At 32.7% G+C, this 22,367-nt stretch overlaps 2 protein-coding genes across 2 annotated transcripts in view; one reads left to right on the top strand and one right to left on the bottom strand.

Annotated features, from left to right (window-relative positions):
- Positions 1 to 6,505, top strand: part of LOC118181321 (alpha-2-macroglobulin-P-like) — a 137,918-nt gene extending 131,413 nt beyond the window's left edge. The window contains exons 34-35 of the mRNA XM_085825574.1: positions 684 to 827; positions 4,485 to 6,505. Coding sequence (XP_085681700.1) covers positions 684 to 827; positions 4,485 to 4,669 — 329 coding nt within the window. The 3' untranslated portion in view covers positions 4,670 to 6,505. The remainder of the gene's footprint in view (positions 1 to 683; positions 828 to 4,484) is intronic.
- Positions 6,506 to 11,540: 5,035 nt separating this feature from the next.
- LOC118194420 (acetoacetyl-CoA synthetase-like) overlaps positions 11,541 to 22,367 on the bottom strand; it is a 57,068-nt gene continuing 46,241 nt past the window's right edge. The window contains exons 16-18 of the mRNA XM_035365576.2: positions 18,202 to 18,260; positions 15,603 to 15,805; positions 11,541 to 12,239 (exon numbers count right to left, since the gene is read on the bottom strand). Coding sequence (XP_035221467.1) covers positions 12,099 to 12,239; positions 15,603 to 15,805; positions 18,202 to 18,260 — 403 coding nt within the window. The 3' untranslated portion in view covers positions 11,541 to 12,098. The remainder of the gene's footprint in view (positions 12,240 to 15,602; positions 15,806 to 18,201; positions 18,261 to 22,367) is intronic.

Raw genomic sequence — 22,367 nt, 5'->3', positions numbered from 1 at the left:
AATTTTGAGTATATTTTCTCCTTTACAACATTCGAATTATGTCTTCCAGGTGTTAAGAACTGTAAAATGACCTCAAAGCTGTGACTAGAGTTTTCTTATATAATAACCTAGCATTTATATTTAACTACATTTTATTTTAAAGTAAGGAATAGTCATATGTTCGACAAAGAAAATCGCAAACATATTTATGTTAAACATAAAGAAATTACTTGCAAATTCTATGCATCCCTACTACGCTCAATGCTAGAGTAGAAATAGTAATTGCACTTTAGCATTGAGCGTAGTATTAGCTAGAGTACAAATTAGTAAATTTACTAATTTTGTAATTAATTAAATTTGTAAATTTGCTAATAACTATAGTATTAAATTTACTAATTATAAAGTTTACTAATTACTATTTGTACTCTAGCATTAGGTAGAGTAAAAATTAATAAATTTACTAATTTGTACTCTAGCATCGCATGCGTAAATTAAAAAAATTACCCAAAACCAACAGGCAATATTGAAAGAAAAAACTTATTGCTTTAAAGACTATTCTCGTAAGTTATTTTCCAGTTAAGTGAAATTCAGTGTAGCTTTAGTGTATCAAATATATTATCTTGTTTCTGGATACTTTAAATAACATAATCATTAAAAATTCTGAAAATATAGTCCGGATGTCAATGAGTACATTTATTTTTCAGTTTTAAAAGTAACTGTTACATCTAAAGAAGGAAATGTAGTAGAAATATTGCAAGATATGAGTTACGAGCAACATCCGCAACCATTTAAAATGTTTGCCGAAATTACACGAGATGACAATTGCCCCTGTAGACAGTTAAATCGAAGTAAGTAGATATCTTTTTGGGTTGGTAATCTTTCACTATTCCAGTTACTTTACTATTATTACAGTGTTAAAGGGCTCAATTTGAAGTTGATTTTTTTCCCCTAATTCCAATTACAACATCAACACAAAATTTATTTTGCATAAATGATTTCTCTTCATTTACTGCTGTTGTTTCAAACGGGCGGACTCCTGCAACTTAACAACATTTGTTAAGAACTGCCTATACCTTTCGGTCAGCCACCGAGATCACTACGAAGGGTGCACCAGAGGGGCTACCGAATTGCACTTGTTCAAGGAGCATGAACAGGAAATTTTATCCTAATTTGGAATGAAGACGCCCCATTGGATGGATCTGAATGGGTTTCAGCCGTCTTTCCATACCATAAATTTCTTTACTGCTGTTGTTTCAAACGGGCGGACTCCTGCAACTTAACAACATTTGTTAAAAACTGCCTATACCTTTCGGTCGGCCACCGAGATCACTACGAAGGGTGCACCAGAGGGGCTACCGAATTGCACTTGTTCAAGGAGCATGAACAGGAAATTTTATCCTAATTTGGAATGAAGACGGCCCATTGGATGGATCTGAATGGGTTTCAGCCGTCTTTCCATACCATAAATTTCTTTATAAAACTTCCAACTCACCAGTGTATTAAGTGCTCCATGCTGCATAGCCACTATACTCTTGCAAACAACCAATATCCTTCTTCGGGATTCGAAATTACGCCCAACGATATACTAACCACTAAAGCAATTAAGGCGGCTCTCTCTCTAAATATTATTTGATTTCTTTAGTACTATCTACAGTCCTTAAAAATGAAATATAATTTAATGGTATTTTATACATCTAAATTAGGTACTCACATTACTTTTGTATGACTGACATGCTAATACTTCTGTTTTACAACAGTCTTAAAAATTTAGTTGTCAAGTAAGGTTACGATTCTGTATTGCAAAATAAATTCGTTATAATGTGCTGTATTACTAAAGTAAGTTTAATGATCAAATCTGTTTATTTCTTTTCGAAAAAGAAGTATTATTGTAATGGTGTTTTGATTATAAGTAGAAAAGACCCAAAGTAGAAGCGTAACCTAATGATTGCACATTTCGCTTCTTATCGGTAATGTATACTATACAAGTTATACTTTATTTATCGGTAAAATACTATTTGGTGCTAATTGTCTAAGAATGTTCTTATTTCTCAGACAAGATCAAGAAAATCTTTGAATTCGAATTGAAAAATCTGTTTTTTGACAAAACGTGAATGATCCATACAAACAAATAAATTTATCAAATGATCAGTTGCCATGGTGTGCAGAAAAATTCTCCAATTTTCGTTCGATCTTCAGTTTAGTGGCTTAGATATCGGGACGCTTTGACAATATCAAATCAAATTTTAAGAACAGATAAAAGAGGGATTTAATGTTACAGGCAAGGGATTAGGCTAAATAATACGAGAAGTGTACAAGAAATGTTTTCCTACTGAAGGAGGAATTTCACACATTTGTACATTTAAAGACGAAAAAGGAATTATTCGAGTAAAAACTCGCATAACGCATTCATAAACCAAAAAAGTTTATAACGCCAATCTTATTGCCTGAGAATTCTGTATTTAAATGGCAACCTATTGAGTATATTCATCGTGAGAACTATCACAAAGAAACTTAAATGTTATTTAGTATCCTACAGAAAACGTATTGGATCCTCAAAGGGGGGAAAACAATTTCAAATGATGATTTTAATTAGTGTATCAAATGTCAAAATTTTAAGTCTCAGTTATTAATGGCAGATGCAGTCGCACTGCCTGCAAACAGAAATGAAAATGCATCTGTGTTTGAGATTGTGGGAAAAATTTAGCAGGAACCTTTTCTCTAAAGCGCAGTGATAAAGTATGGAATTTTTTTGTTTACACATGCCCTATACAAAGTTCTACACTTGGAGGCAGTTTCATCTCTGTCGACAGAAGCATTCCTATTTCCATTTAGCCGCTTCATATCGAGACGAGGCAGACCGGCGGCCGAGCGGTAAAGTCGCAGAACACTGGTAGTTCGGTTCGAGGTTCGAATCCCGCGAACGGGCTGGCTGCATAGGCGTTTTCGTGGTTTTCCCCATGTGTAACGTGTATACGAGCCAGTTTCCCTTAGAAAGTCCTCCACGAAGGCATTCCTCCCCTTAGGCAGATAGCCCTAGTGTGCTGTGCCATAATTAAATACACACATATCGAGACGAAGACGAATGGTGTATTGTGACAATGGTACAAATTTTAGAGATGCGTAAAATTACCTAAAAGAAATAGATTGGATGTAAATAAATCGATTAGTGGATGTTTAATGTATTAGAAACTTCTTCCTTCTGCAATAGCCTGTTCCAGAGGCTGGTGGGAAGAACTTGTTGGAATTATTAAACAGCTCCTTAGAAGATCTGTAGAAAAGGCTGTCATAACTTGAAAAGTTCTAGTGATAATAATATGCGAGTGTGGGAAAGTCACAAATTCCTAACCTTTAGCATATTTATCAAAAGACATGAAAGATCTGATTCCAGTAACTCCAACCATATTCTTACTCGATGGACTGAATTCAGAATTTGAAGACATTGGCGAGATTGATGCTATAACAATTTACAGAATAGAATAAAGTATCGCTTTCTTTGCCGAAACGTGTGATGCTCAGTGGTGGTATAAGAATTGGACTTAACTACTCGAGTATGGTACAAATATTAGCAGAGATGTTTTCGTAGAGGACTTCTGAAGTTACTGCCTTGTAAACCCAATTTTAAGTTCAGTTAGTTTAGTTCAGTGTATTTATATTTATTTTAACTAACAAGTTAAAGTCTAATTTCAAACTTTCCTATAAGCCTTCATTCCCCTAATTGTCAGTGCCAGAGTACTTAAATTTTGTAGCGCGCGTGAACGAATGCAAATTTCTACTTTGAAGAAAGAGTTTAAAAAAAACCGAGTTTCGATAGGAAAGAGGAGAGTTAGCAAAAGCCGCCACCTCTGCTGTTTAACGCTTACTTCTCGCTGGTTCACGTGGCTGAGTTGCATTTACTTGCTGCCGCTAGTTTCGAAGGGGGTTTAAGTAACGGGATCTCGCTGAGCACTGTAATTTAGTTTCATCACTCGTTAATATCGTCAAACGTTTAGTTTCGTTATTTTATTTTCAGTTACCGCCCAAGCAGAGGCGTAGTTTGTTAGCGTCGAGTTGATGCATTGTATATTTTAAAGAGTTAATAAAGGGACTTTTAACCCTTCTCTTGTGCAGTTACTAATATCCCAGTTTTTCACACAGAAGTAAACCTGCTGAAATCTACAAGGCAGTAAACGTAAATATTTACACCATTCGATAATGGTTTGAAACTGTTATCATTTAACATGTTTATCATTTTCAGATTATCCTATAATTTTGGAGAGAAATGTATGTAAGGAAATCACAAATCGCAAATTTTGATTTTAATTTTAATTTCGCTTTTAAACAAATGATTGACAAATGAAACTTTAAAACATTACAAAATTTATTTTTAAGATTAAATTGAAATTTGCATAATACTGCGAAAAATATTTATGTTGTTACATTTTCTCTGTGCTCTTTGAAATTGTTTTTAATCATGCATTTTAAACCCCGTATTCCTAAATTTTTATTCTAATTTGTTTTTCTTTTAGATGGAAGCACTCTTATAATAGCAGGGACATCACTTAGGTTATGGAACTCAGAGCAAGACAAATTCCATATCCATCTCACAAGACAAGTGCGCGTCATATTATCATCTCACCAAGGGATTAAACGCGAAATACTGAAACAACTTCGAAGTTCTTGTGATAGCGATTCTAGATTTCCTACCAATTAATATTCGTTGCTTTTTAATTCAAAAAGACACCTAAAATGATTCACATTTCACATTATTCACGAGTAAAGGTATGTTGTCTCGAAACAGTCATCCATTACATGAAGTTTAAAAAAAAATGGAAGAATAAATGAAAAAATATAATACAGAATGTTTATTATTTTTTTGGCTCGGAGAATAATTTTATACATAATAAAGCAAATTATTGAGTAAAATGCAATGAAGAAAATTAATCATAAAAAAATTAAGTAGCATGATTATATTTTAAATGCGGTTGACTGCGACGAAATATGTCAATAATCATACTTTGTTCTTTGAACATTATGCCTAAAATCAAACCACATTAAATTGAGAGAAATATTTACATTATTACATAATGCATGCTTACAAAAGATGAAGATCAGTTGCGCCATAGTTTGTGACGAAAACATGCTAAACTGAGAAGTTCATAGTTATTTTTAAAGTTGAATTACGTTGCGAAGATAAATGCACTGAAACGGGATATGTTTGCGCTGTTACGTGCTGCGGAGATCTTTTCGATAATACCACAAGTTTAACTGAGAAAAAAATGATGATTTATTGTAATTAATTAAAATGCAATGAAATGTAAATTACTGTAAATAGCACAAGAAGACCACAGAGAAAAGGCATCATATCTCAGATCATCATTATCACTTATGATGCCAACTCTGCATATGATGCCCCGATGCCACTGAAAAACACAGTGCCAATACTACGCGATACCACTCAACATATGGTTCACACATCTTATAAGGTACTTTCTGCCTCCTTTCTGCATTCATTCATGGTGTAACTGGAAGCACACTCAACGAGTCTTAAGGAGGTCTGGAGTTCAAATCCCGACGAGGGCATTGCACATTTTTCATGTTCCTGCATCATTATATAACCTAATTACTCTATAAGTGGCACCCGAACTAAAACGCTGGTGGACGATAACTCGTTACCACCAGGATTTAGTGACTGGGACCCCAAATCCACAGCCCTCCTAGTCCTTGGAAAGAGGAGTATATAAGGCACTTTCTCCCTCCTTTCCACATGCTTTCGTGTCACCATTCATGTGACTTTTACATGGCCATTCAGGCGACCTTTATAAATGTGCATTTTGCCTGTACTGCTATTGGTATACTACATTTTGCCTATACCGCCATGCACTGCCGGATTATAATACTGCCTTCTTCATATTTTGAACTACATAATTTTGTATTCTTCACCTTTTCTTCGTTTCACATAGGATGCATCGGATGTTCTAAGCACCAAAATATAAGGGAAAAATTATAATTTCTCAGAAGTTAGTATGTAACAAAAACATTGGGAATATATTTTAACATAAATTCACATATTTATATTAAACATGTAAAAGACCTATTGATTAAGCATTTAAAATATTAGTATTTCTTTAACACTTTAATTGTCATGGACGAGGTCGACTCGCATTCAAGTTACGCACTGCAGTGGGCGCAAACAAACATCCTGACATTACAAATTTACGACAGGCAGATATCGCACATGTTTGGGATGAAAGAACTGCTTAATCTTGCAACCGCCGAAGGTTTAAAATAGTATTTTGATGCAACAAAAAAAGACAAAAAATGACAATCTGTCTCTTTTAGTTTAAAGATCACTGGAGTTTAATGCTTAGAATTACTAACGGAAGTGTGAGGATTTTATAGAAATAAAACGAACAAAAGCTTTTACACACACACTCATATATATTTTGTTTTATTTTATTTCTTATTTATTACAATTATTCATTCAAAAAATGCCCCTATGTAAAACTGGCCGTTTATATAAGAAATAAAATACATAATTTAAGATGTATGCAATTGTATTTCTAACAAATGTTAAATCTATAAATGAATTACAAATTATACTTGGACAGTTACTTGGCATTATACCGAGATTAAAATGATGTTTCCTAAAACCAAATGCCTTTCCATTTCCTTTATCGTCTAGATTCAGATCTCACATCATAATTCTAAATGGAACATCTGTGTCTACAGTAAGCTTTTCATCGCCTCAGAATATTTCATCAATGCACTAAACAAGAACATCCTCAGATCTTCTGAATTAACAGTTTGATGAATATATACAGATGTTAGAATTGATATTGACTCTCCATTAACAATTACATCAAACGTCCAAATACCGCCTGCTTATGAATGCTGTATTCTCTTACGCTCCTTAACAGTAAATTCTCTCGGTACACAGTTTACTACATTCGTCAAATTTCTATAAATTGCAACACCACTAGCTTCTCGAAATAACAATAATAAAAAATCTGATGTGTACACCACATGACTTCCTTGTACGGAATATTAAATTATACGCATTTTTTCTTGCATCATTTAAACTTATTGGATTGAATTAAATGTACTTCGGCAATATCGCATAAACCACAATAGAATAAATGCTCTCTTTAAAATTCACTATATTTGTTTACAGTAACGACACTCTGGCTTTAGATTCACTTAACAGCGCTACATTTCGTCTGTATTATAACTTAGAATGTACAAAATTTATATCATTTGAAGAATTATCTAATCGTTGCCACATGTTCTATTCAATTACTATAATAAATCTAGAACGATGCATAAGAGAAATTAAGCAAGCAAAACAAAAAAGAAACAGCTTTTCACAGACGATTCAGTATTTCTCATTCAATTAATTCAGTTCTCACTTCGCGACAAGGCAAAAATACATAAAAACTCAAAATATCTATATTAAAAATTTTGAAATAAATCTTAAACACTTATTTTCGCGAAAAATTTCAGAAAGGATTAGGCATGATTTAATTCGCAATAATAAATGAAGGCGTTATCTTTGTTGTTGCGAAGATTTGTCTCTCTAGATTGGCAACAGATCCACTATTCTGCTGTTTCAAATGTAAACAAATATGTCAGCCATATTATTTAAAAATTAGGCTTAACCGCACTTACACAGCTTTTATATTGTTTATAATTCTACAAACATTGCCTGCAGATTTCCTAAAGCCATAAAAACTTTAACCGAAAGATAATAGCAACATAATTCAATCATTTTTAAAGGAAAAAATGCACAACTTACAAACATATAAGACTTATGAAATTGAGATCACTGAGCCGGGTAACAGAGTGGATATGTATATAAATATATTTATATTCGTTTGGTGCGGCCGATTGCAACCAAAATACGAGGTATACATATACATGTTATAGCACTCCTATATACGAAATTTCAACGTTCTGAGGCTACTGGTTTTTGAGTTATGCGAGATACATACGTACGTACGTACTCGCAGAGGCCACGAAACATTCTTTTCAGAATTCATTTTAAATTAGTTTAACAGTTTTTTTTTGGGGGGGGAAAGAGTCCTTTATCCTGTCCTTATGTACAGATGTCACGCAAAAACATCGTTAACTTGCACTCGATAGCGGTGAGAATGGATATTTTCGTTGAAATATGATGCCTTAAGCTCTTCGCGATTGCAATACTCCGTTCTTACTTCATACAAGGAAGTAAAAATAGCAAACATCACCTGAACACAAATGACTGGCAAATCAGACGACTTTGCCACTCACAACCGCTCGCGTATGCCCGCGGACTTCACACCAAAATTTAGGCATTTTTGACATGTCAACTATGCGCATACCCTTTGTCCAATTGAATTATTATTATTTTTTTCATTTGCTAATGTGCTGTTGCTCTTTCATCTATCTAATGATGTATTTAGATCGATTGAAACATTTCTAGTTTCAAAGATATAAGCTTTCGTCCACACCTCAAATAGTGTCTTAATTTTTGCTTACCTATCAGACCATTATAGAGGAACGTAATTCTATGTTAATGAAAATCTGATGTGTACAGCACATGACTTCCTCGTACGGAATATTAAATTATCCGCATTTTTTCTTGCATTTCATGTAAACGTATTGGATTGAATTAAATCTACTTCGGCGACAGCGCATAAACCACAGTAGAATAAATGGATTCTTTAAAATTCATTCTATTTGTTTATGATGGCGACATTCTGGCGCTAGGTTCACTTAACAGTATTATATTTCGTTCATATTATAATTCAGAATGCACAAAATTTACATCATTTAAAGAATTATCTAATCGTTGCCCCATGTTCAATTCAAATACTACAATAAAGCTAGAAGGATGTGTAAAAGAAATTAAACAAAATAAAAAAGAAACAGTTTTTCTCAGACGATTGAGCATTTCTCATTCGATTAATTCAGTTCTCACTTCGCGACAAGGCAAAAATACATAAAAACTCAAAATATCTGTATTAAAATTTACGAAGTATATCTTAAACACGTATTTCCTCGAAAAAATTCCAGAAAGGATTAAGTATGATTTAATTCGCAATAATAAATTAAGGCGTCATCTTTGTTGTTGCTAAGTTTCTCTAGATTGGCAACAAATCCACTATCCTGCTGTTTCAAATGTAAACAAGCAATGGCCGCCATCAAGAAAATTATTAGGCTTAGCGGCACTTAAACAATTTTTAAGTTGTTGATAATTCTAAAAATATTGCATAGAGATTTACAAAATGCATAAAAACCTTAACTGGAAGATAAGAACAACATAATTCAATCATTTTTAAAGCAAAAAATGTACAATTTACAATCATATAAGTGTAAAGAAACTGGGATCACTGAGCCGGGTAACAGAGTGGATATATATATAAATATATTTATATACGTTTGCTGCGGCCGATTGCAACCAAAATACGTGGTGCACATCGACATGTTATAGGAGTCCTATATACAAAATTTTAACGTTATGAGGCTACTCGTTTTTGAGTTATGCGAGATACCGAGATACGTACGTACGAACGAACGAACGTACGTACGTACGTATATACGTTCGTACAGACGCCACGAAAAATTCGAAAAATTCTCTTCAGAAATAATTTGAAAGCAGTTTTATAAATTTTGTGTAGGAAAAGAGTATTTTAATTTGTCCTTACATACAGATATCAGGCAAAAACATCGTTAAATTGCATTCGATAGCGGTCGAAATGGATATTTTCGTTGAAATATGCTGCCTGAAACTTTTCGCGATTACAATACTTCCTTTTACTTCGTACAAGGAAGTAAAAAAAGGCGTCTGCTTTAATCTTTTGTAATATAATGGACGAAGGAAACTCAAAATAGAATAATTTCTATTTCATTAGACATCTCAGTGCTATCAAAGAGGAAAAAATTTTATGAAAAAGACGGTTAAATATTCCATGTAGGTGGTTTTAAGAATCTTTCACGCACATGGAGAAAGGGTTGATTAATTTCAAGAACTTCATCATACTTTCCAACATTTCAAAATATAATTCTTTTTCCAGCACATTTTAAAATTATTATTAATTTAAAATAATTATTAAAATTATTTAAAATTATTATTATTGTTTCCTTGCTGCATTTTATTGCGGCAACATTCTATTATGTTTTTTCTTTTGACAAAATACTTTCTTTTGAAAGGAATGGAGAAGGAAGTACTCCATAATACACAGTAATCAAATATTTTCTTGAACATTAAACAAAAGCTCCTAAAAATAATGTAAAATAATAATGTAAAATTAAATTCCTGAAATTAATGTCTCTAATCATCTCTCTTCGCCATGTATGAGAAAAAAAGGTAAATCATTTCTTTCCAATTTCCTTTCTTCATTATACTATGCAATACTTCCTACCTCCATGGTGGCAGCTATAATGTGATTATCATTAGCATTACGGTATACAAACACCCAAAATTTGTTCATGACATTTTTCTTCTGAATTTGGCCGATCGCCCCATGTCATTTCGCGAACTGGTTGGCCAAACTCCGAAATCAAGAAAAGATCGGACTTTGGCCGGTCATTGTGAGGCGATATTGGCTGTTTCGCGATTTGGCCGGCCAATTCGGGAACTGTCCGTCTTAGGGCTTTAGCCGTAACATATATGCAATCTGATCCGAATTTTATAGTAAGTACCTCTGTAAATCATTGTAATTAAAATGAAAAATCATCTTTTTTTAAATTTGGGGTAATTTTCTAGTTTTACTTTCAGACTTATTGAAAACAAATTTTTGTTCTTGCTAAGTTCCACAAGTGACTGAGGGTTTAAAATGATTAATAATGATAGTTGATTTCAGGCTCAAAACAGGTGAATGACTAGCTGGCATGACTGATTTTTGTGGTTTACCCTGCATGTAACGGGAATAAGAGCGAGTTTTTCTTAAGAAAATCATCCACGAAGACATCCTTCTCCTTAGAAAGATAGCTGTTATGTTTTCTAAATTAAAATAACACACCGAATAACGATTACTGGAGAAATTAAAGATCACGAATCAGCGTAATGTTTGTAAATCTCACAGAAACTAATCCTGGAAAATTTACAAACATTGGTTCTGCATTTGAACCATTGAAACTAGTCCTGCAAAATTTGCAAGTATTTCGCTGATTCGCTGATTCTTATTGTTTAACTTCTATAATAATAGCTGTTATGTGCTTTAAGATATACAAGTAACCTACTTAACTGCTTATGTCTTACAGCGTTTGATTGTACATGGTAGAAATTTCCAAATTTTTATATAAATTTTTTTTGTCAGAAAACATAAACCTGCTTTCTTTGTTTCCCCGTTTAGAAATTTACTGAATGAAAGCAATAAAAAATCATTACCAGGAAATCAATCGTCTGATACGTAGATAACATTTAACTTTGCACAAACATTGTATCACGTGAACAAACCTTTCTGAATAACTAGTGATTGGAGATTAAGTTTCGTTTTTCAGGCAATGAATGTTAGAACACTGGAAAAGAGAAACAAAAGCATGACACTGCTGATCCAAATAATAGGATAGCAACTTAAATATTATCATAATATAGCTTTGACTTATTATAACATTATTTATTCAGAAAAATCAGCAAATTTACAGATGCTAAAAGAAACTCATCATCATTATAAATATATTTCACTTATTGTAAAATCCAGCCATGGCCGGTGTTGGAGTCTTCCCCGCAATTAATTCAGATTTACCTTCTTACTTATTTACACCACGCAACTTAGATTATATACACTTTGTACAAACAGAAATACATCAATTGATAGACTTGTTTAAATTTATAAAATGACCACACTGAGCATTCAGCCTTTCCCACCGGAAGCCCGTCTCCAACTTACTCTTTTATCGCCTCCTATTTTCGGGTTTACAGTTTTGGAGGATAAGGCACTACACCCACGTTCAAATGTTTCTAAACAATTTCTTAAATTAACTGCTCAGCATACATTACTAATCGCACAAAAATTATCATATATATATATAACATTCTATTCATGCATACTGATCATTTCAGTTAATCTGAAAACAAATATATTTTGAAAAAGAATTAGAAAAATAGTCCTGGCTTATGTTTCAAAATAAATTTATTAATATTTCTTTATTGGCAGCCATTAGTCTTCGAATCCTTGAAGTTCTGGCATATCGTGAAATATTTTCAAGCATTCCTTATTCACCACACTCTCCGGATCATAGGGCATATTGTTGATGATTTTCTTCACAATAATTTCTACTTTCTTTCCGTTTATGTTATACTAAGAACGAGAATATATATTTTTAAATATAAACAGTTAAATGAAAGACAAAAACAAGAAAAGTACTAAATTATTGATATGAAACGAATGCATTCAGAAATAACAATTCAGAACGTTAGCGAATATCGATCAACACCCCAAGAAATGTTTTATATTATAAATTTGTTTTAAATGGAAGCTATAAATGTGCATTTCTACGGTCTTTACCTCTTAAATACGTTTTAAAACATTTTTTGTCATGCGTTTTTGCTCTACAGTGCATTCGAATTGCATAGTTTTATCGACATTTTATTTTCTGTCTTTGTATTTCCTACTAGTATGTTTTCATCTTGCTTTTTTTCAATCTACCGCAATATTTTGTTGGACGATGTTTTCTTCTCACGTTGTATTCTCCGCAACGTAATTCCGTGTGTTTTTCCTGCCGTAATGTTTAGAAGCACCATTATGTCATTAGCACGATGCAGAGCTACCAAATAAAATTAAAAATGTCTTTTAATCCTATGAAATCGTCAACTAAATGAAATCATAAGATATTCCTGGAAAAATGCATGTTATTAAGCTAAACATTCCCTTTAATAATTTGCTAAATATTTCACGAAATAAATCTCTCAAGGAAGAATAAAGCATCGATCTCGTGTAAAACATTACCTTTGTGCTATGAAATGTCAAAAAGTATTCGTACGATGCAAAGTCAACACTTTAACATATTTTCTATTTATTCGGAGAAGTTAAACAAAGGTAAAGCAGAAGCCCTATGCTTACTGCAATTAATTTAGAGATTGAAGGACGGTGCTTCTCTAAATGTAGTTGTAAATCAATTACAAAGTGATTTCACTGCTCGTTCAGAGTTGTTTAAAATGCTATGTGAGTAATAAAATTAGTTATTTTACTATGTGAATAAAAAAAAAATCTTGTGTCTGTCGTATATAAAATAAATATTGTTGCGTGCATACGGGTTCGTTATGAAATGATTGCACAAGTCCGATGAAAAATGAACAAAAATGTATTATTATCACAACAAAAATGCTTAAATTTTCTCAAATTATCACGCAGTATTACAATATCTCACAGTAGTTATCTTTTAACTACTCAAATGTCCAATAGAACGTAATTCAAAACAGCTAAAGAATGCTAATCCGCGAATTCGCTATAATCGACAAGAGTAGTTTTCTAAACAACAACAAACTGAGATGTTTTCCTCCTTTTATAAGATTTTAAAATCACGCGCTAGAATTTTCCAGTACTTTCTCGAAATCAAAAGGAGATATTTATTTAATGCACGCGCTCTTGTATTTTCAATTTTCCGGCTTAGCTTTCTTTTAATATTCGTCACGCGCTGCACTACGCGAGAAATAAAACCATCTAATTTATAATTGAACTAACATTAGCTTTTTAAATACCAAATTCGTAACAATATTTTAATAGTTTATAGAAGATATCTATCTTAACGAACTACTCAATAAAACCTCGCTTCGGATAGATACAGCCCATGACGAAAATAATTTAAGAAATAACTCAGAATGATTATATTCTCAACATTCATTAAAACCTTCTCGCAAGTTTTTCGAACTGTTTGCTTGAGGAAATTAAAAACACAAAATTACATTATGTGACCTTCCGCATTTCTTTTCTTTTTAAATATATATATAAGTACTTCCCTCCTGTGGCCGATTGGTTAAAGCCTGGTGAATATTAGTAGTTCGTCCTAGGTTCTAGCTATTAGACTGGGCTAACCACTTGGTTCATTTTGGTCGTTTTCCACATATGCAATGTGAATACGAGTAGTTTGGTTGCTTTATTGAGATTATGGTAAAGCACACTAGGGCTATCTGCCTAAGGGAAGGGATGTCAAAGTGGAAAGTAGATAAAAATCTTGACAGTTTTTTAAATAAAATTTTAATTCTAAGTTTTTATATTATTTTGGTTGCGTTTCTGTTAGAGAGATTATTTCATCAAATTGTAAAAGTTTATTTTACTGTACAAATTACTTTTTTTGTAGACGGTAAAGTAAGACTTCTTAAATTTAAGGTATTCGTTTTTAGTGGAGGGAGAAAACATCTTACAATTTATACATATACATGTAATAATAGCAAGGAAAAGACGGAGCAGCATCGATACCTAGATATTATAGATCGTAATACCTAGATATTATAGATAGTAATAATATTATAGATCGTAATACCTAGATATTATAGATCGCAATAATATTATAGATCGTAATATCTAGATATTATAGATCGTAATAATATTATAGATCCTAATATCTAGATATTATAGATCGTAGATCCATATTGAAGAAGGAGAATTCTAATTGCGTAGTATGCTACTATGCTGACTTCGTAATGCCTAAAATCTTGGCAGTCGAGACAGTTTTAATTCCATTTTTATTTGCAATTGACATTTGTGGCCACAGTTCACTTGGCACTCTAGTCGTGCCTATTCAAGAAAATTTACATTTTTGATATTTTTGCGATAGGAGCACAGCAGAATGTGTAGAGACATTATGTTAATTGGAAAAGCTGCAGAGATGAAAAATGAGCAACCACCTTTGCCGGGAATCGAACCACGGACCTCTAGAATACCGGCCCAGGTTTAGACCACTACAACACGAGGCTCGCTAAGAAGGCGGGTAACATCTAAGTGGCGCAGAGGCAAAAGTTTGCGTAGTTATCCATTATGAAAGCATACGAAGAGAAAGGTTTTGGTTAGAGTTAAAAGTTTCAGTTTCCAATTATTACGTAGTCAGCGCTGCGCAGACCATGCAGAATGAAATGATCTAGAAATGACGCAATCCAGAAAATTTATTACGATTTGTAAAACAGAGAGGGAGAATTATAGGGTTACCGTTAGTTTAAATTATAATTTTGACTTACATATTTTTATCTTACATACATGTATATATATATATAAACCTAAAATGCATTTCATTACCTTATGAAGTATTTTCTTACTCCTTTCTATATGCCTTCGTGGTGTAACTAGCGAACACGTGTTCCGGACGTGTTCGCTAAGCGGAAATTCCGGAAGAATAAGCGGAAATTCCGAAGTTCGAATCCCGGTTAGGGCATCGTATGCTTTACGCTTTTTCTGCATCGGTATAGTTAAAATTTCTCATTTTACAAAAATACCGATCTGAAGATAATAATAAGATAATCTAATTATCAAACTGCTATGCTAAATTTGTAAAATTACATTTGAATTTGAAGATTCAATAAGTTTTCTAAATCTTGAGTCTAATTAGAAATTTGAGGGCATTTTCCTGTTTGATCAATTAAAGAAAAATTATTATTTATCACAAATAGTTGCGTAAACTAATAATTTCGCAAAATTAGCTTATGATTTATCTAGTTAATAGGTATTTACCGGTATATCTGGAACTTCCAGGATAACTTCTGGAATATGTCGAGGCGTTAATTCACTTCCAATCATTTCTCGAATCCTGCTTTCCAGATCTTTGTTAAACTGATAGCCCTCTTTTATTTTCAGAAATAGGACAGCTCTTTCCGCCAAATTCTTGCTGTACTGAGAGACGCAAATACTGTCGACGATTTCAGGGAATTTATCCACTGCAAAATTAAACAAAACATTTACATTTAATCATGCAAACAATAAAGCAGATATAGTAAAACCTCTCGTAATTGGCCCCAGTTGATTGGAAATAATTTATATATAGCATTGTTCTAATACAGGTATTTTGACACAATATCGAACTTTTCCTGAAATGACATGCCAGTTGTTTTCCATGTTTCGATTCTACGACTCACACTATGCCAAACTGCAAAGTTTTGTAAAAATCGCACAGGTAGTGTTAGAAAATTAGCTTTCAAAATTTTAGCTCCTCAATATTAATTAAATTTGATATATATTTATTAATACCTCTTTTTTATTAAACTTGTTTAATTCTTTCATATTTCGAAATGTAGGTTCATTCCAAATAAAATTCGCTTATTTTTATGACATATTTTTAAATAATTATAATAAATTTTTCGAAAAAGATTTTGAATTATAACCTATAAAAGTTTTGTCATCATCTTAAAGTAAATGTATTTCTATGCATACCTACAAAAAATTAGAGCCTTTTTACTCACAATTTCCGAAGATATACGTGAATTTATATTTTTGCGCTTTTGAAATTTGGCGTGTTTATTATAAGCGATAGTAACGAAAATGTGGTGAATGCACTTTGTTAAAATTATTTGAAAGTATGAATGATGACTTTTTTCCGCTCTTGGACAATGAAGAAAAAGGAAAGTAAAATAGGTTGCCATAAATTAAGAAGTTCGCCAAGTGAATTATTCTTGGCGTAAATGAAAATATTCGCCAAGATAAATTTTTGAATTTCTTCATAAATTTCTCACCAAAAATTTCAAAATTTAATATTTAGGCATAATTTGAGTAGTAGATTCGAAATACGGAAAAAAATTATATGTTATTTCAGAAAAGTGCAATTTTGTGTAAAAATACCTATGTTTCAATAAAGGCTATGTATAAATCTAATATATATCCTAAGTCGCACTTTCGACACATGGAGAACGCAATTTGAATTTCGTCAATCGGCCCAGTAGAACGGGAGAGATAGAACTGCCCTTTTTTTTTTTTATTTCGCAGTGTGTATCGGTTTTAGCAATGTCTATGTTTTACACATATATATATGTTTCGTCTCAGATTTAAAGAAATATAGTATTCCTAAATCCAGAATTATAGGCAAGAGTATAAAACTTAAATTTCATTGGCAGGTAATTAATATAGGTTTAAGAAAATAATCGCAACAAATAAAATCTAAATACTATTTTACATAATGATGCTTTTGTCTTGGAAAAGTAATTACGATAATCTTTCATATATTCGCCTTGTTGATGTTTGCTACTGAAAAAAACTGATTATTATTTATTTTACAGATGCAATATCCCATTATTCGCTTAATTTTGAAACCGTTCTGATTTACAAGTGATTATATGCATTGAAAACTTCCTTGATTCTCCATCTGAATTATTATTCGTCTTTCTAAAAACACATATAATACACTAAAAACACAAAATTAAAGTCTTTCTAAAAACACATATAATACTGTTATAACTACACTGACGAGCCAAAAAAATATGATCATCACCACATTTTTCAATGAAATCGTCTGGATGGCGTGGAGGTGAAATAGGAAATAGTATTTAACTGCTGCTGGAGAAGGTAAGGCCTCATTCTTGCATTTACCTTTTGTGAGTGATGAGAAAGGCTGCTGATCTTAACGAATTTGATAGAGGGCAAATAGTAATGTCCCGAAGACTCGGAACGAGTATCTCCGAAACTGCATGACTGGTAGGTTGTTTACTATCTGCTATTATTAGTATTTATGCAAAGTGGATAAATGGAGGTGAAACCGGTAGTTAGACGTCAAGGTCTTGGACGTTCGCGCGTCATCAAAGGAAAGACGTCGTAGACAGTGCCACTTGGTACAACAAAATCGGAAATACTATCTCTAATGTCTCAGTAATATCTCTAAGGAGGATCCCTCGTTCAAACCTATTATAAAATTTAAGCAGAAAGTGTTCGTGAGTTTTGTGTAAATTAAAAAATCTAATTCAATCCATTCTAATATGAAGAAGGAAACTCCTATTCAAATAGAATTTTAATCATTCAAAACAGAAAAAAGGCTGGGTCTGATCATACAGAAACATCGTAAATTATTTGAAAAACTTTTAAAAATATTATCATTAAATATTACAAAATAAATTAAAAATAGAAAGCTTTTTATGATTTATTTTGCACTCTCAGTTGACGATTTTTAATAGCATATCTATAAAAAATATCTTGTTTCGTTCATTCGATCACATTTATAAAAATCATTTCGTTCAGATTTGTTCATACAAATCTGTGATACCTGTTATTTCCAGAAATGATTTTTCCTTGAAATGAAAACTAATTTATCCGAGTGCGTAGAGAAAATAAAAACTGCTTTTACACTTACCAATATTGTAAATTTCAGAGCTTCCAAATCGACATCCTCGTTGTTTTAAAGTAGCATCACTGTAAAATTCAAAATACAATTTACCTAAAATATTAAATGTTACATTGAACAATTTGCTTAATTTTAAAAATATGTATCAAATCTGAATGATCTATTGCAGACAGAAGATCATCTTTAAATAAAAAGAATGACACATGATTTATCTTAATTTTAGAAACATCTCTGCTTTTCAAATGTGTCGGGCACATATTTATATTATTTAGCAACACAGTATTCTTCTATTTTTAATACGAGAACACTATCTCTATTGAAAAGGCTAAAAGCGTTTTAGTTTCTATCGAAACGTGTAGAGAATTTCATCTCAATTCAATGTGAAATTTGGCACAACGTAAGAATCCCCCGATAGCTTTCAATTACCAGCTGAGTATATTAGTTAAATATTTAAGTGGAAAACTTAAAATGCAGTGCACCAAATTATTATGTTCAATACCGTGTATGGTACGGAAGTATGGTACCTACCACCACGGTTCTGACTTATTTACATAAAACTCACCGGTTAAGAAATTTCTAAACAAAAAGAAACTTATTTCCTAGTTTCTAATTTAAGTTCAATCAAAGTTAACATTTTTGTAATCATAATTACAAGTAATACATGTTGTGTTGTGATTAGTTCACAACGTCGTTCCGGGACCGCGTTCGTGAAATGATCCTGATGAATTAAAACTAATAGCCCATAAATCATTTTTTTCTATTAAATATCAATTTATTTCATGTTAGAAAATAAGAAAAATTACATTTTTCCTTACCAATTCAAACATAAGGGATATCAATATATAACGCTTAATAATTATTTTGATATTTCGTTTCCTCTTCAATTAATTACTATTTAGCCCTCCAGCTTATAAAGTTCATCAGTAATAAACCAAGACAACGAACAAAAATTTACACATATGTAACACAAGTTTTATTATAACAAAGGCAGGCAAACCCCACAAATTTCTTTAGTTACTACCTCATGGATAACAGTTAGACTTATTAAGATTTCCTTTAGAATACAATTTAAAATTCCGAGTAAGATATAATTGATTGCATTTAGAAATTTTTCAGCCATGTCTTAACTCCTAGTTAATATATACATTAAAAACACAAATAAACAGGAAGCAATAAGCGAAGAGCAATTTATGCTGACTATATCTCTATTTCCATTTTCCTAGATTATTAAACTAAACCTTTCTCTGATTTCTGCACAATTATGAAGAACCAAGAAAAACACTTTTAAATCCTAAGTATGAATAAAATAAAGGGAAATGTTTATTGTGCAGTCCAAGGCCGGAGCTAGAGAAATGGTAACATACTTCACAACTAAAAATTTAGACAAAAGGAAGATATTTTCCACATCAAGCCAAATTATTTTCCTTAATTATTTTCCTGTTAGCAAACCTGACACGAAGCCTGGCTTCTCCGTGCACTTGGCGGAAAAGGTCATTCTTCAGGAAAGTTATGAACCGTTATTATAAGCAACGCTCGACGGGGTAAAAAGCGTCTCCGTTAAGAAGGAAGAATTTATCATGTTTTTTATGTAAACGTTACATTTTTCAGTAACATGGAGACATAAGTCCAAGTGCCTAAGTCCAAGAGTCCGCACCTTGCTGTTCACAAAGAAAAAATCTATATAGGCAGTTCATTAATAGAGTACTCCTAACAACGACGAAAACCTCTGACTCGAGTTTTCTTCGAACTCGTAACTAAACGTAAAAACTGTTTTAAGATTCTTCCTTGTCACAATTCAAGAACCATTACTTTCAAGGATCGCTGAAACAAATCCGAATTCACGAATTTCCTAAGAAAACGCTAGGTCGCGGAGCATAATTTCAGCTAATCCCTATTAACAGTCAAGGAACAAGAAACTACATCGAATACAATAATTTAAAAAGGGTTTCAAGATTCTTTTCTAATCACAATTCAAGAATCATTATTTCCGAAGATCGCTAAACAAGTCCGGTTCCCTGAAATTCCAGTGAAACGCTTGGTCGGGAGCATAATTGCAGCTATTCCCCCTTAACAGTCGAGGCTCAAGCAAATACATCGAAGACAGCAAAGGCTAAAGTGAGCTACACTCGAAACCCCTACGCACGATCACACAAAAGCAAGCTACCAAAAAATTCAGAATGTAGCAACTCCCTTTTCCCAAGACTAAATTTCTACTTTTCCATCAAACTGTACAAAACAGCCTATCTGCGCAAGCACAGCCACTCAGAACGAGTAACCAAAGTGCACACTTCTTTCGCCAAGACCTGTTGACCTTTCTCGCAAATACCTATTAACCCTTGATCTTCCTCACGTACACCCTCTTCCTACAGCAATCCAAGACAAAGCAAAAACCTTCTAGAACATTCTACTTGAAAACGGAATGTCGCAACGGAATCTCGCCTCGCCTGCTTTTCCTGATTCCTTAATACAGATTACAAATTTTCCCGATTAAATTTAATTAACCAAAATAGACTTGAAGCACTGGTTTTCCGGCCGAAAAATCATATAACAAAATATTAATCAAATGAATTATTAACCCAAAGAGTTAAAGTAATTCTAAATTTCCTAAGTAAATATACGAGTAATTAAGCTTACACTTTTTCTAACAGAAGAATTCAGACATTTATCAACACAACAATTAGTATCTAATACACTAGGGGGATCAACGTGCCTAAGATCTGTATACAGAATATATACACTGGTGTCCAAATGTTAAGCATAATTGATGTTTATGTGAATATTTAAGAAATATTTAAGGAAGTCAGAATGCCGAGAAACGTTATACCAGTCTAATACGGTCATACCATAAGAAAACAACGATAAAGAAGAATATTAAATAGTTTTATTATCTAAAGAAACAGTTTGAAAGTAATAGTTTGTATGTTAGTGAAAATATTTAAATGAAAAGGTTATGTTTCAGTTTAATAAGGTGTGTGGTCTCCTCTGTTAGCCACACATGCTGCACAACAATTACCCATTATGTGCTATAAGAGTATTCATACATTGTGGCTTCAAACAGCTCCAAATATTAATTAGAGCTGTTTTCCGCTCTGGAACGGAGTTTGATGAGAGCAGAAGGGCTGCAGTTTATCTCCCGAGCATATAACCCCACATGTTCAATAGGATTAAGATCAGGAGAGTGAGAGGACCACTGCATGCAATGAATATTTTCACTTTCAAAAAAGTTCTCGACCAGTTTCCCATGGAGACAAGGCGCGTTTTCCCTCCATGAATATGAATCTAGGAATGACAGCATCTCACAAGGCGAACTTAAGGCTCAAGGACTTCGTCTCTGTACCTTTCAGAGAACCCTGTGTCAAACGACGTAGAGATCTGTGTGGCCGTCCAGCATTATCACGTTTTCTTGTACGCATTAATGCTAATGATCATTTCAATAATTGTCTTGATTTTTTTCTAGCAATTCTAAATTTAAATCGATTAATTTCAATGTTAAAAGTATAAGAAATGTTGAATCGCTGAATAAAGTTTCATTATAGATTTTCACGTTCTTGATTTTAATTTAGAGAAAATATTTTATCTCAATTAATTAATCACAAAATCGTTGTAGAAATTTGCTTCTCCTTAGGTAGTTTGACTTGGTTTGTGTTAATAGTCCCGACTATCTTTCATCAGGTTGCAACTGAGAGAGATGCCATTTGAGAAATCTTTCTTGAGTGGAATAACAAATGTGGACGCTATTTTTATTATTTCTTTTGCATTTAAGCTTCTGCTGGCTAAATTTATTGATGCGGTCCATCACTTCTCCTGTTCAGTCTGCTGTTATTGAAACTAGTTAAAAAATTATCAGTTACAGATTAGTGGAAAATGTTTTAAAAGAACTGAATATATCTAGACTTCTTGCTGTTTCTTTCACAGAAATCATAATCAGAATTCTTACTTAGACGCATAATCTTTAAAATAATCCCACGAATAAAATAAGCAAGCCAGAACAGTTGAATCCTCCATCCTGTCCTCTACACTTTCTGATGCTAATGCTGTCGCAAATCGAAGGCCTTTCTGCTCGTCCTCGGTCGAAATTTTCAATACCTGAGTTAAACTGTTTCAAGAAGTCACAACTACAATCGCAAGACTAAGAAAAGGGCAGCTGAGGGACATGAAGATAATGCTTGATGGCG

This window comes from Stegodyphus dumicola, chromosome 10 (genome assembly GCF_044657685.1).
Source record: "Stegodyphus dumicola isolate Sdum_Otavi_A_Nest chromosome 10, ASM4465768v1".
Lineage (NCBI taxonomy): Eukaryota > Metazoa > Arthropoda > Arachnida > Araneae > Eresidae > Stegodyphus > Stegodyphus dumicola.
Note: the sequence above shows the minus strand (reverse complement) of the source record. Positions and strands in the feature narration are given on the sequence as shown.